The following is a 15,574-nucleotide window of genomic DNA, read 5'->3' as shown; positions in this document are numbered from 1 at the left end:
TCGTAAAAATATTTTTCGTTTAGGGGGGGGGGATAATACTCTGATGCTGTAACCTCAGTTAGAGTACATTACTAAGTTTTCAAGCCAAATGATACAAATTTGTAGAGGCTGATATTGTGTTCGAATTAACTTAACACAATTTTTAATTGCATATAATAATAATGATATATTCCAAATTATAACGATTATTCAAAGGATTATACTTATTAGCTATAGCTAGAATTAATATTGAAGTACTGAGTGCATTGTACTCTTCTTAAAATAACTTTCTGTTGGAAACTTATTCATACTTAAAAAAAAAAAAATTAGTTTTTATAATTGTGGTGATAAAGAAAACCTTTTCGACCATATTTTCCTAATTTAAAAGAAACTTACATAATCGAAATAACCCTGGATGAAATACACTAGACATATTTTCTCGTTGTGGCATTTTGTTAAGCAATTAGCCTAACATGATGCGCACGACCGTCATTTAAAACCCGTCATTGTCTTAAATCAGTCGCCGCTAACACCTGTGAACTCTGATGGACGGTGATATCGGAGAGCTTTCGTTTTTCTATCTGGTTTCCAGAAATCATAGACTGTGCCTAGTGTATTATTAAGGTGCATTGCGTACGTGTACACGGGTACATTAATAATTAACCAACTATAACAATAGCAATCATTCCTAAGTGATACTGTGTTTTTAGGGTGGACGTAATGTAATTGTGAGGGTTACCCGATGTTGGTACTCTTATTATGAGAGTCAAAGGCAATATTTTCCGATTCAAAACTATGTTTGCCGCAAAGTTTATTGAATAATTCATCGTATACTTCGTGTAATGGGTTTATCTTAAAATAACGCGAAGGTTCACTGGGCGCTTTTTACGTGTTATTAGATTTTAAAGTCGTGCCGGATATTAGCGCGATGGAAATAATGTTATTAAAAAAAAAAAAACACTCGTGCCAGATGCGACAACTGTGTCGTTGAGACATTTGGGAGCTGTAATTAATTACCGTAAACTGAGGCTCGTATAATGTCTTACTGATTTATTTATACATGTATTATATTTATGTACAATTAATAAATATTTAAATAACGTCTCCGAGAGAAAAGCCTGTTATATTTCTTCGTTTTAATAACGCCGAGTAGAAATATGGCTTCGAGTTAATGCGAGGGGTGTGTGTGCTAAGAAATTATTATTGTGATTTTTGTACAAAGACCGCGTTGGACTCCGGCTAATAGTTTTTGTTTGTAATTTTATGTAAATTATACTCACGGCGGAAATCGTTTTTTTAAGTCAATGCGGGTACAGTTGTCGTCTGAAAAGTAATTAATAGTATTTACTATTTCTATACATAGACGTTTGGTCGAATCCGAAAGACACGATTTTACTTATTCTGACGTTTATCGCGTCTAACTTGAAAGGACTGTAAGAAAAATGACGTCCGGGCAGAATGTCTCAAGTTCCCAATTGTATTTGTTCTTAATAGTTTGTTTTACTCGATTTGACAGTCATTCTTATTATTATCACAGTAGTGTTGTCCCGTTCGAATTCGGTGGAGATTTTATGCGACTCTCGGTATGTTTCTTGAATTCTTATTTAGTGCCCAGATATTTTTTACATTCGATGTAGGATTTGTCGAATGGGACATTATGAACGTGTTGGATTTCAACGACCGAAGGGAGACAAATATACACATGATTTTAACTGTGTGATGTACTGTTATGACTATCCATCAGTACCGTAGTCTATTATTTCTTAATCTTTTTTCTGAAACAAAAGAAAAGTACGTGATGTCGAATTTTACCGAAATCTAAATCTTTTAGCCTACTTTTTACGCTTGGTTTACTTTAACAATGAAATAGAGCTTTTCAGACCTACGAAGAAACTTTTTCGAAATGTTATAATTTAGTTGACAATTTTTACTGAGAATATGGAAACGCTGGATGTTTGAATTATTTTTGTTGTGTACTACAGACGAATGCATTACAATGCGCATCTGTAATCGCTTTCTTCAGTATCCACACAATACATAATTAGCATCTGTTTACTCTGGTTTACACATTTAAGTATATTCTGCGACATAGTCCTGTCAACAGTAAATCCCGACACGGCAAACGATTAGCTCAGGATTTTTCTTGCATTTAAGTATCACCTTTTTAAGCAAATTGGTGTGTATTGACAACCTGAACAAGCTCACATGGAAACTATTTAAGTGTGTCACTAGACATCAAAATACTACAGATATTTACACATCATTCGAGAATAGCTAATAATATTCTAGGAAAATATTTATTTTGTATATCGTTATAAATGTTTTATGGCCAACTGCATGGACTGAAACTTTACGCCTTTACGTCCTATGATTTTTTTATTTTTATTCTATTAAACTGTTTTTTCCCGTTAGTTCTGTTTGAAATATTTATAAAAACTTTCTACATTGGTTAACAATACATTAATTGTGGCGACAAAACGTAAAATTAATTTCTTTTATGTTATATTGTTTTTATTATTATTCGTTTATTACAGACACAATTTTGATCAGTTAATAAAAAATTAACAGTGTATAATTTAATTATGTTTACTCAATGTAAATTACTTATATTACATAGCTGAAAATTTATGAATCGCAAGTTATTTTTGTATATAAACATTAGAACTATTTGTTATTTATTGGAATGCTGTTTGTTTAAAGATTACATTATATTGGTAACTGATTGTTCGAAATGGATTTTTATGAAATATACTTTTCATTGGTTAATAATTATGATTGAACTGTAAAGCGTGTGCAAAGGTATACTTGCAATTTTGTTTTAAGAAATAATTAAAAATAATCGATGATAAAAATTATACTTTTATAGAAATGCATTTGTTTGATTCATAAAATTATTTTACATAAAATGCAATTAACTACTATGGCGTTTACAACGACCGACCATCCCTCGTGACGTTTTATGTTACCGGTGGTTAACACGTTTCTTATCGCCTTATGGCGTTCATGTGATTTCAGAAGAAACCGGTCAATAATATGATGTCTTCGTGGATCGGTCTGCGAGTCGCGTCTGCAATTGGTATTGGTCGTTTACGAACATATTCTTCTACCGGAGACATCGCCATACCGTTGCGCAGTACTAAAAAGAAGTCTTCCAAAGCACCTTCCAAGCATTTAGTGGACGTGAAGACTGTACGGACGGAAGGTGGCAATGGAGGAAACGGGCGAGTGTCTTTTATGCACTTGTACGGAAATGAAAACGCAGGACCGGACGGTGGAGATGGAGGTAACGGTGGACACGTTGTGTTTCGTGCATCCGAAAGTGTTACGGGTCTATCTCACGTCACAGCAGTTCTCAAAGCTCCGGACGGTGAAAAGGGATACAACAAAGACTGTCACGGAAAGTGCGCCGAACATAAAACTATTGACGTTCCCGTGGGTACCGTAATCAAAGACGCTAATGGTCGTGTGGTAGGTGATCTTAGTCGACCGGGCGTCATGTTTGTGGCTGCTAGGGGAGGTGCGGGTGGTCACGGCAATCGGTATTTCGCTACATGCACGGAACAGGCGCCCGAAATAGCGGAGGTTGGCGCAGCTGGAGAAAATCTCCAATATACCTTAGAGCTGAGTAGTATAGCCGATTTCGGTTTACTGGGGTTCCCGAATGTCGGGAAAAGCACCCTACTCAGGGCTATCACTCGAGCCCGGCCAAAAGTGGCCCCGTATCCGTTCACGACTCTGCAGCCTTACGTGGGTACAGTCCGGTACAGCGATATGGTCACGTTGGCCGTGGCTGATTTGCCAGGTCTCATCGAGAACTCTCATAAAAACCACGGGCTGGGTATCTCGTTTTTGCGTCACGTCCAACGGTGTATGGCTCTACTGTTGCTCGTTGACCTGTCTCTACCAGAACCGTGGTCTTACGTGGATGTATTACGAAACGAGGTGAAGTGTTTCTCGAGTTCCGTATTAGACAGGCCTCAAGTAATCGTGGCCAACAAGATTGACGTGGACGGTGCTCGTGACAATTTAGCAGCCCTCAAGCAAAAGTTGCCTGAGGATACAGTCATCGAGATATCCGCCAAACACGGTATCAACTTGGAGTTATTACTGAAACATATGAAAACGATATACGACGAGAAGATCAGAGAAAAATCCCAAGACGACTGATAACAATTAATAATCATAATTTTGTAATTTTTTTTTTTTCCAACTTGTAAAAATTATAGCTGATTGTAAGTATTTAACGTGTTTTTTTAATATTCCACGGAGCGTGAAAAATGTTTATTGCTTAGTTGAGTAAAAGTATTTTTTAACGTGCGGATGAACCTATTCATAAAGTATGGTGAAATGGAACGTGTATAGTACATGTATTAATAGATAAATATGTATGAAAGTTGTATCTGTAAAAGAAACTTCACTAAATGGATTGATATTAGATACTTTGGAGCTAGGGTAGTTTTTTATGTTAGTAAACAAACTGTGTATTAGTTTCCGAAAATATATAAAGATGCGTGCGCCATGAAGAGTTCGTTCGAATACACGCAAATGTTTACTAGTCGTCGACTTGAAATATTNGATACTTTGGAGCTAGGGTAGTTTTTTATGTTAGTAAACAAACTGTGTATTAGTTCCCGAAAATATATAAAGATGCGTGCGCCATGAAGAGTTCGTTCGAATACACGCAAATGTTTACTAGTCGTCGACTTGAAATATTGAATTCAATTTTTTATTCTTTGAATGTGATTACTCATAAGATAACGATATCGTGTAGCTTATAATAAAATAAACGCTCGCGATGACAACCGAGTTACATCACGGGGTAGCTCTAAAAACAAATTATTTATCCGAAATTAGCATTTCAGTAAAAAATAATTCTTGTGCTTTTGTATTTACTGATATTTTTGTTGAAAAAAGCAATCCATTGAAAATTAACTTTTTACTATGCGGAACATTTTTATTGTGAAACATAAAATCTATCCTGTTGTTAACCAACGTATTCAAACTATGTTCGTATAAAAATAAAACTTATAAATTAAACGTGTATTTAATAATTTTAACAGCAATATAACCATAAGTAGTGTTCAGTTCTCCGTATTGTTCTATTTAATGTCTTATCCTTCAACAACAGCTTAAAATTGCTTTAGCTGTTTAAAGTATTACGATTATTTAGCTTATCTCGCGTTCATCGAACGGTTTATGCGATTTAAAAGAGAAAATACTGTATATCTTAAGGTATTTTTATACACCGTAGTAAAAATAATAGTAATAATTTTTATACATTTTATTATTAATTGTTATATGCTCTGCGAAACAGTTATTACTGAGCTATCCTGAACAAGACTCTCGCTGGACCTCGACCAACTAATTTGGAAATTCTTGCTCATTAAGTATGATCATCGTAATAAATGTTTGAATAAAACCTTCCATAATCAGTTGCTCAAGATGTCTGTAGACTTTTTTGGGCAAAATATTTTTGAGGTCTCTTAGAGAAACTGAATTCTAATATTGTCGGCCGTGTGTATTATGAGTTATGTGACTGTGGGAATAAAATGACGTACCTAGTAAATATTTTTATACTTTCGTCAAACTCTCTGGAGAAAAGAAAAACAACTTGAGTTAATTTACTTCTCTGGCGGCCTTTCTTATTACTCTTTTGGGAATATATATCGTATGCCTTAGTCATAAACTTAAAAAGTGCGATCTGCCGTTGTTGGACGTATTTAAATTTATAAAAAAAAAATAAGACCAAGCAAGATGAACATATTTTTATGCCAGCGAGCAGCTTGAGAATACTCTAAGAATATACATTGGATGATTTTTACTGTTATTATAGAAATCCAGCATATTTTATTTATTATTGTTTCGATATGTTTTACCCTTTTGTAAAACAATGGTAAATTGTTAAATCGATATGTTTGTATATAAAATGTATTTGATCCCATTAGAGTATATTACGGCTCGTGGTTTCCGTTTTGTTTGTAAAAAATAAAGAAATCTTGTTTAATATTTATAAAAATAATCTGAACTGTTACGAGTTGGTTTACGTTCTTATTATTAATTGAATTATTTTTGACTAACTTAAAAATAAAAATACGTATTTTCTAGGGTTACACGGCTAATCTTTAAGAATTCAAAGTAGCTAAAATATGCTTACAAGTATCATATTTGTCTATACAGTTAATTACAGTTAGTTTTTTTAAGACTTCTTTAATTTAGCATTTCTCAGTGAAGTTTGAATTTTATTCGTCCGTGACTCGTAATATTTTGAAGAATAATTGATTTTTTTATGTATTTCATTTTTAATATATCTCTATTATGAAAATGTATACCATCAAAAAAAAGTATCACTTGTTTATCAACTGTTGTCAACCATGTAGGCAAGGGGGCCCTAGTTCCATAGACAGCTGTCTATTGAGCGATGAAGACCGCAATAATTAGCCTAATCCAGTTTTTAAAATTTATTTTTAATATCTTTTTATAGAGCAATACAAATATTTTTTAGGTTAGTTAGTCTTTCACCAATATTGTATAATTGTAAAATATAAAATGTATATTATACATTGTTCACTCGGGTATGGCACGAGCGTAGGTTTCAACTATAAAATTAAATTGTTTTATTTACTTTTTCTAGTTTCTTGATTGTATTTTGGCATTATTTACCTGTCTAATATATTCCAATTTTTTAGCAACTTGTTACAGTATTGTAAAATTACAAATTTAACGGATTCGCATCAAAGTGTGATGTTAATTACTATCATGTATACTAATACATTATGATAGTGAAAAATGTTATTAAATATCATTAGGATAAAAATATCTTTATGTTTTTCTTTTTAACAATACTTGATTTTAAAGTATTGCAAGCTTATAAAAATTAATTATAAATTCATGTACAAAATAATAATACTCATTATTTTGAGAATTTATTCAACATTTCTGGAATATTACCTGGGAATTAACCTAGAATATTTAAAAAACTACATAGCTCATCACTAATCGTGATAATAATATTTAATATTATATTTATTTTTATTGGAATTAGTTAGAATAAGTTATAATATATTATTTTTAATTCCACAGACAAAAATGTATCTATTTAACTAAAACAACTGATTAATTCAACTTATTCAATTATATTTGAAAGCTTAACAATAACATCACACCTAAGTAGTTTCTATTAGAATTGTGTTATGCAATAATAAACGCGTTTATTTTTTCATTTGCTTATTACTAATTATTTTGGCTTCAGCTTAAAATTAACTCGTTGAATATGAAATGGCGGCTTCAGTAGATCAAATTACTTTTACACGTTTTTCTCGCTGTTTAGTACCAATATCTGTGCTGCACAAGATTAAAAAAAATATATTTAACTGAATTATTTTTGTTGTAATTATCTTAGTTTTTTATGTGCTATCGAATTCTATTTGTGCGCGTACTAACACTATTAAATTTTATTACGATCGTATTATTTACTCTATCGAAACATATGTTTTATTCTGATGTGTTGCGATAATAAAATAACTCTGTTAAAGTATAATTTTTATATCTATTGGTTATAAAGTAATATAGTAATAGTTCTTTTTTAATGAATTCATTTTTTATGTAAATATTTAACTTGTTTTAACTGTGCAGTTTTTTTAATATTAATATATTTTTTTATATTTAGTCTTTTGACATAATTTACAATGTAGCTGAAATGCATAATAACAAAATTTGCAGTTACAATAAATATTTATTATTAAATAATAATAATGATAATTTATAATAATAAAAGTCATAATTATTAAAACTACAAATTTTCACTGTCTTGAAGATAATTTCGTCTCAAAATTTTTGACATTACAAAAATAGACATAAGGAATAGTGTTTTTATTAAATTCAAATAAGTTATTATAAAATATTAATTATATTTTAAGAGATAAATGTGACTAATTTGTCCTTCATTGTAATAAGAAAACAATGATGAGCCGAGTGTAAATTACTGAAGTATGACTTGTTTGAATAAGTATAGAATACCATTTGACATCAGCTAGAATATTTGTATGATACATAGAATATTTAACGAGAAAAAACTTTGGCTTTTCATAATTCTTTATTTAAAAAAATTCCAAAACGTTTTTTTCTTATTTTAAACTTCCTGTAAAAATATTATATATAATAGAAGTTTTAAAAAACAATGAAAATTTAATTATGCAAAAAGAACTTTCAATTTTTCTCACAGCTAAATTATTTAACACTTGGTACCTCGTTAACTAGAACTATAATTTTTTATATCCTTAAATGTATCATCATTTTATATTCATCATATTTTTATCAGTGATATCTAATTTTATTAAATATAAATTACTTTTAACGTCGCGAATAGAAAACAACAGAAAAAATATACTTAAAAATAATAACATCAATTCTTTCGGAGTAGTATTGTAAAATTTTACTAGCGGAAACACATTGTAATTACATTTTGATACCTAACTAAAAAAACTTATTGCATTATAAGGACACCTGGGTTTGTTAGGTATCTAAAAAGGTAAAATGGCAAAAAACTCTTAGCTATTCTGTTCACGTGTTGAATGTTGTGTGTTAGTCAGTGGGGTTCTCGTGTCATTGTCGGTCGGTCGACGGACAGTTGTGGTCGCAACGATTGTGGAAGACTGAAACAACAATTTTAGTCGATTCATCTTCGTCAAAATTGATATGCCAGGAACGTCTACTTATTGCAGCCACCCCAGATAATGTCATTTTCAGTTCGTACAGAATGTGTTTATGAGCCACATAACAAATTGTTGCTCTTCGACTCGACGTCCATGTTGTTTTAACATTCAGTTTTAACGCTTATTTTTCTTAAACATAAACGCATTCAAATATTTACATTCAAAACGGTAAAAAGAAAAACAAGTTAAATATTCAACTTTAAACACTAAAATCTGTTTCAAAACCTATTGGCTCTATAATTACTAATTAACTTTGTCGCATCTACTTAAAAATATCATTTGATATATTATGCATAATAATAAAAAAATCTATCGTGTCATCACCAGTTATGCACACAAGTATTATCCAAATGCAAAATTGTCCTAAATACAAAATTTTTATTACACTTACGAATGCTGTTGTATTTTAGTTGATATAGTATAGTGTGACTTAAAAAAAAATAACAATAATCAATGGAAATAATAAATTATTTATGAACTGTTTGATTTGCATAGTAAATCAAGTTTTCAGTAAAAACATAGTCTTATTTTTTATTCTCAGCTAATAGATTTTCCTTTCCCTATAAGTGTTTACTTTATTCGTATCAGTTTGACTATTAACTCTCATTAGCATTTAATCATCAAATCCAAAATTTTTCAAGCCTACCCTTCTATCAAATTTCTTATATGAATAATCTTCCAATATTACTTTTTTATTTTGTTTTTCTAGAGAAATTGGATGATCATATATTTGGTAAAAACCTTATCAATAATATTATTTTTGATATTGGTAATTGATTACGAGAAAACTATTATTTTAATGATTTTCCTGTAAATATTCATTTATAAATGTTTATTAATACACTATTACTAATATTCGAAAAAGAAGTGTACATAGTCAGTATATATAAAAATAATTCTGCGCCTACAGATATGAAAATAAAGTATAGTTCATTATTTTTAATTCAATTTTGATTGCGCAGTTTCTTATTTTTTAATGTTCTATTGATTATGTAAATCCATATTTCATTCTTTAAATTACAATATATATTAATTATTTCAAAACCACATAACACTAAGCGCCGCAAACCAATATTTCGGTTGTGATATTAACTGCAAAAAGCATTAAACATGTGTTTAGTTTACGATTAGCGTCTATATGTAATCATCACTGCTTAATAAATGACTCTTTGTTGTTTCATTACTATTTTCTAGTTAATTTCATCATGTGATCTCAATTATTTTTATTAGTTATTTCGAATGTCTTTTAATTTATTCGTGTATTAAAGTAAACAAAAACGACTACGTGAAAAATATATTCATAAAATGTCATTGAACTGAAATAGCTCAATACTATATTGTCTCCGTTTGAAATGAACTTAGTTAAATAGGAAAAAATTTACTGAACTTTATTAGTTATATTAGTCAGTATGTAATTTTACACCACCATTTCCTGGGGTTTTTAAATCTAAACTACACTTAATTATCCCGATTACCTACTTGTAAATAATGACATGGTTACTTAAGCAACCTTTATGTTTTGTTAAAAACATGTGGCTTATTATATTATTTGTTTATTTTGTTTTACGTAAATTCTATGAAATTAAATCAATTTAATTACAAAATGATAAAACACTGTATTTTATCAACTAATTGTGATTTTTTTTCAATTAAACTTTCATTTTATATTGAATGTAAAAAATGGATGAAATTTATCAATTATTATTGATCATTTAAGAATGAAAAAACGTAAAGTGAGTCACTTACTGATAACTAGCTATTTTTTAAAATAAGTAAAAGGTGTATTAATGAAATTTGAAGTTAAAAAATAGTGACATGACCGTGTATACAATGGCTTGATATATCCTAATTCAGACCCATCTTTAGGCACGGGACTCGTAAAAGATTTTATTTTCAAATTTGAATATGAAATAACGTTTTTTATTGAAACTTTAATAAAAGTGATAGGGAGATAGGGCGATGAATTTGAACTTTGATATAAGTTAAAATTATTTTTGTCATAACTGAGCCGGTTTTAAATTTTAATCCTGAACACGCCTCTGTTAAATAATTTTTTTCGTTAGATGGTTTTGTTTTAGGAAATTTAAATATATTTTCTTCTAAGAAATGTCATAATACATATCTTCAGTATTCTTATATATTAATATAATATATAATATATATTATATTTATGATTCCGAAGAATTAGGACATCGTGATTAAAGACCGGGTTTTAAATGTATTAAAACTACAATAATCATTATTATAATGAAGTGAAGTCTATTAATTTTTTAAAAAACACAAAAATCTTACAAAAGTTTGATAACATGGTTATTAAAATCTAAAATGAAATTGTTTAACCTGGAGTTAATCTACTCAATTTTAGTTACAATTTAATTATCATAATAAATTAAAAAATAATTTATCTCCTTAAATCTAAATTTGATTTTAAATAATTTTGGTTATGATCATGTTTTTGGCCAATATCAATATCAAATAATAATAAAATTATCTTTTTTACATTTAATTGGCATTTTTTAAAAAAGTCTTTCCAGAAATTATTGTAACCTATATAATTCTTTATAAAATTTATATAGCTTCAGTGGCTACAGGTAGTCCTTCTAGTTGAAGGTTTTATGTTGATATGTATGCAAGAACTTTTTTTAAACCTACGTATATTTCATAAGGATATAAAATAAATAAATGCATTTTGAATAGTCACTGAGCTAGCAATTACCAATTAGTAAATGAATAGTACTTGAAGTTAGGTGTGTCGTCATTTCATATACATTTCGCTGAGTCCTTTTAAAATATTGATTTTTAATAAGCATATAAATGACGGATTTCAAAAAAATCTAAATAATGATGTGTATAACGAGATTTTCTTTATACTTAATTTTATTGGATTTAAAAAATATTTCTTTCAGTAGTATATTTTGTTTTATGCTAAGTAAAGCCTATAAAGGTATGTTAAATCTGCCTACTGAAACTGTGTTATGATGTTAGTATAGAACTTAAATTTTTTTTGAAATATACAATTTCTAACGTAAAATGGTGTTTACCCACGATACAGAATATAAATAAAAAAGTTATTTAATACATAAAATACGATAAAAGTTTGTATTTTAAAAAATATAGTTTTATTTTGTTATATATAAGTGAAGTTTTCTTTTTATGAATTAATAGAATTTTCCTGGTGTACACTACGTATATAAGGTTAATTCATTTTCTTTATTCACGATTTCATATTTGCCGAAATGATAGTGTTGGTAGAAGAAAGTGTGCATTGTTTACACTAGCTTACCGTAAAATACATTGAGTCAGTTTTAATTTGATCTGTAAGTTGCATGTAGCAACGAAAAAATACATTGGATTTATTCTATACGTAAAATTTTATTAGAATAATTACCCTCGTATTCCTTAAAATATCATAAACTTGGTCTGTTTGACGATTATCTCTAATCGACCAACACCAGGTTGTGTAAACTTACATAGTGAGGGCTACAAATGACGTCATCGATGTGTGGTTATTGAGGGGTGTATACCTAAAGATAAGTACATCTTCACATGAACTAAGGTAATGAACCTCACATAGACATTAGTATTTCGGAAACAGCTGCTTTTATTAAATTATTAGTTTTTTTTTAATTAATATTTATGTGCTTTGTCAATAGATTTTTTATAGATATTGTTAAATTAATTTGAAAAAGGTGTAAATAAAATATTATTTCTTTATTTAATTTTAGGATAGTATTATAGTAAGGTTGGACTACCTTTCAAAAAATAAAAGTAATAACCGCATTATTTTGAAAATTAGAAAATATAGGATAAAGTTATTAACAATTATTGTCACTTTTTTAACTACTTTTTCAATAAAAACAAGTGTGTTGGTTTTTAAAATAAATTATATATATTTTTATTATTAAAACTATTCACCTTAATTTTTTGCTAAACATTAAATTTTTTCAACTGCGAAAGGCACTATATTAAATTTAAAAATGGTACCAATAAAAGAAGACCTATATATTATAAAAAATATCTATTATTTAAGAAAGAAATCATAGAATACCCACAATTTCTGAGATCATAATTCAAATTTTAATAAATATGTTGACTTATAACATCTAGTAAGAAAAATTTCCCATAACATTTTTTTTACAACTTTTATCATTCAATTATTTTTATAAGAATATTGAAAACAATTGACAAAAAGCTCATTACTTAAATAAAATTCTATTTTAAATCGTTAATTAAAAAAAAAATAAATAACTTTGTTAACTTGCTCCGCATTCCTTTAAATTACAGCAAAATTAAAGTATAACTGCTCTAAAAGTCGAGCGAAAAATAATTTAGAAATCGTGTGAAAAGTCTATGAATACATTACTTTAAAAAAGATAAATACATTAAACAAATGTCAAAAAAATTTTTAGTAGTCATTGATAAAATATTTAAGTTAAACTTAATTTTAAATCATAGTTTGCTTTTATTTTAGTATTTTGGTAATGGTCCATATGTTTTTATAGATACTTTAATATTCATTAATAAACGTTAAATCAATAAATATAAAAATAATTTCCTCTAATAACGTGATTAAATAGAAATACTTAAATTAAACATACATTTTTAGATCCTAATTTGTTGATATATTATAAGCCGAAAATTCACAACTCTGTCTTCTTGCAAAATTACGCGGCTTACATTTATTGTTGCTCTTACATACTTGTATAATTTGACTTTGACATTGCTTTTTCATAACAAATGTGATAGTGAGAAAATACATCTAGATGGCAAATGTTTAAACATGATTAAATATAAGCTTTTACGATACAATGTTGTTTTGTTTCACTCTGATTAATTAAAATTCTATATTTTTTGCTGTTCATCTCACATTTCTTGTTTATTCTTTTAGAAAAACATATTCGTAGGAGTAATATTAAAACAATGAATCTATCTTAAGGCGAAATTTTCACCACAGTTGTTAGACTCTAAGTCGGTTGCTTTTCAATTATACGTTTGTTCACATTTTTTGCAATACAATATTCGTTTATTAATTTTCTTGTATAAGACTATGAAATATTTCAAAAGGTATACTTTAGCAGTCGTTGAAGACATTGCATCTTTATTATTGTATTTTTTTCTTAAAGAAAGCCATTGCAAAATATAATCATCAATATTTTACGACTTCAATATTTTAACACACAAAATTAAGTTCTATTAATATTCCTGAACTTTCATATAACTTTACTTCGTTAATATGTATAGATAGGGACAAAACTGTACGCTAGTAAAAACTACCCCAAGACTTATTTTCAAAAAAAAAGTTTGACTGGGATAGTTCACCTCTAATATACAGAAATTTTGATGTAAAAATTATTTTTTAAGTAATATTTTAATATGTGTTGTTTCTTTTTTCAGTACCGATGTCGAACAATCAAAACCAACAGAAATACTCGATCGTCGAAAATCAAAAATTGTCACCACAGGTATAATAGACAAATTTGAATTACTTATAAGCTTTATGTAATCTAAAATTAAAAATAAATTATAAATACACATTTTTTTTAATAAATTTTGAGTACTTTAATTTTCAATATTTTAAATCACATCCATTCATCCTTTTATTTGTTTGTGTCGATTACATTTTTATCGCAAATTTAATGCATTATTACTACTGTATTACTTTCATGTAATCATTTTTGCTTCATGCTTAATTTATAATGCTTAATCTACACATCATATCCCAAATACTATAAATCTAAATAATTGAATATTTATGTAATGATGTAGCCAGGATATTTGCTTTAGGGGGACTATGGATCTTTTTTTGGCTTTTTGGCTTATCACATGGTTTTATAAGTCCACGTGGCCCTAATTATACTAGTGCCAATAATCAATGGAAGTGGCTATATCCCCATTTAGCAGTTCCCTTTTGTCTATGCCACTAAAATAGTCTATATCAATACTGTTGCATAAAAATTACATGAAAAAAATTTAATAAAAATATTGTCACGAAATTTAGTCTACCTGAGCTCACTAATAAATAAATTGAAACGTTCTCACAATTTTTATCGGTGACGTCATTGGCACTTCATTGTTTCTTTCCATTCATTTACAACTCAAGTTATATTTTAAAGTAGCCAAGATTATTATTATTAAATTATCTATCTGTACGTAAATAACAATGAAATTTAAAATTTAGATTGGAAGAACGACAGTATTGTTGGAGTTGCAGTAGTCGTTTAAGTCCTCGATGTGGCCAACGGTTGAGCAGGCGTTTAGCCCGCTCTATTTCAGTTCCTTCGAGGAATATCCATCGACCTGTGCCATTTTGTAGATCTAAGTCAGTCCCACGCCCCAAATCAGATTCCAAGATGCCTATGAGTAAGATATAATAACTTTAAACATAAAATTATAAATTTAATTTTTGTTTGTCTCTATGTAGATTTTGAAAATTCTTCAATCAAAACTTGTTTCTCTCTATCGTCACTTCACCCCTCTACAGCACATGTAGAGGCAGGGCAGCAAGTGAATCAACGAGCCTACAACAGTCTCACTAAAAAAAACAAGTAACTATTTTATTAAATTAATTTATATAAATGCCCCTATTAAAAAAAATATTTTTTTAGAAAAAATAATACTTCATATCAAGATTGTTGGAGAGGTGATAGTAGTTTCGAGTTTTTGTCCAGTCTTAGAACTAGTTATCAGTATCTGATGGATAATAATTTAATCGAAAGCTGCAGAGTAAGCATAAACAAATTTTATACTAATATTTATTGTAAATAATTTTTCACGTGATATCTTTTTAATTTATTTTTCAACTGTCTTCTCTTAAAATTTAATTAATTTAATTGGACTTATAATATAAGATTGTTTACCATTTACTAAAACTTTACAAGATGTTT

At 28.6% G+C, this 15,574-nt stretch overlaps 1 protein-coding gene across 4 annotated transcripts in view; it reads left to right on the top strand.

Moving 5' to 3' along the window:
- Positions 1-15,574, top strand: part of LOC126894769 (uncharacterized) — an 87,967-nt gene that overhangs the window by 16,198 nt on the left and 56,195 nt on the right. For all 4 annotated transcript variants that reach the window (XM_050666019.1, XM_050666017.1, XM_050666016.1 and 1 more), the window contains exons 2-5: positions 14,085-14,152; positions 14,869-15,050; positions 15,112-15,235; positions 15,296-15,413. In XM_050666019.1, the coding sequence (XP_050521976.1) occupies positions 15,041-15,050; positions 15,112-15,235; positions 15,296-15,413 (252 nt within the window). In that variant the 5' untranslated portion in view covers positions 14,085-14,152; positions 14,869-15,040. The remainder of the gene's footprint in view (positions 1-14,084; positions 14,153-14,868; positions 15,051-15,111; positions 15,236-15,295; positions 15,414-15,574) is intronic.

The sequence above is a fragment of the Daktulosphaira vitifoliae genome, unplaced genomic scaffold (assembly GCF_025091365.1).
Source record: "Daktulosphaira vitifoliae isolate Bord-2020 unplaced genomic scaffold, ASM2509136v1 Scaffold_1, whole genome shotgun sequence".
Classification (NCBI taxonomy): Eukaryota; Metazoa; Arthropoda; class Insecta; order Hemiptera; family Phylloxeridae; genus Daktulosphaira; species Daktulosphaira vitifoliae.
The sequence above is the reverse complement of the archived record's forward strand: the minus strand, read 5'-3'. Positions and strand labels throughout refer to the sequence as shown.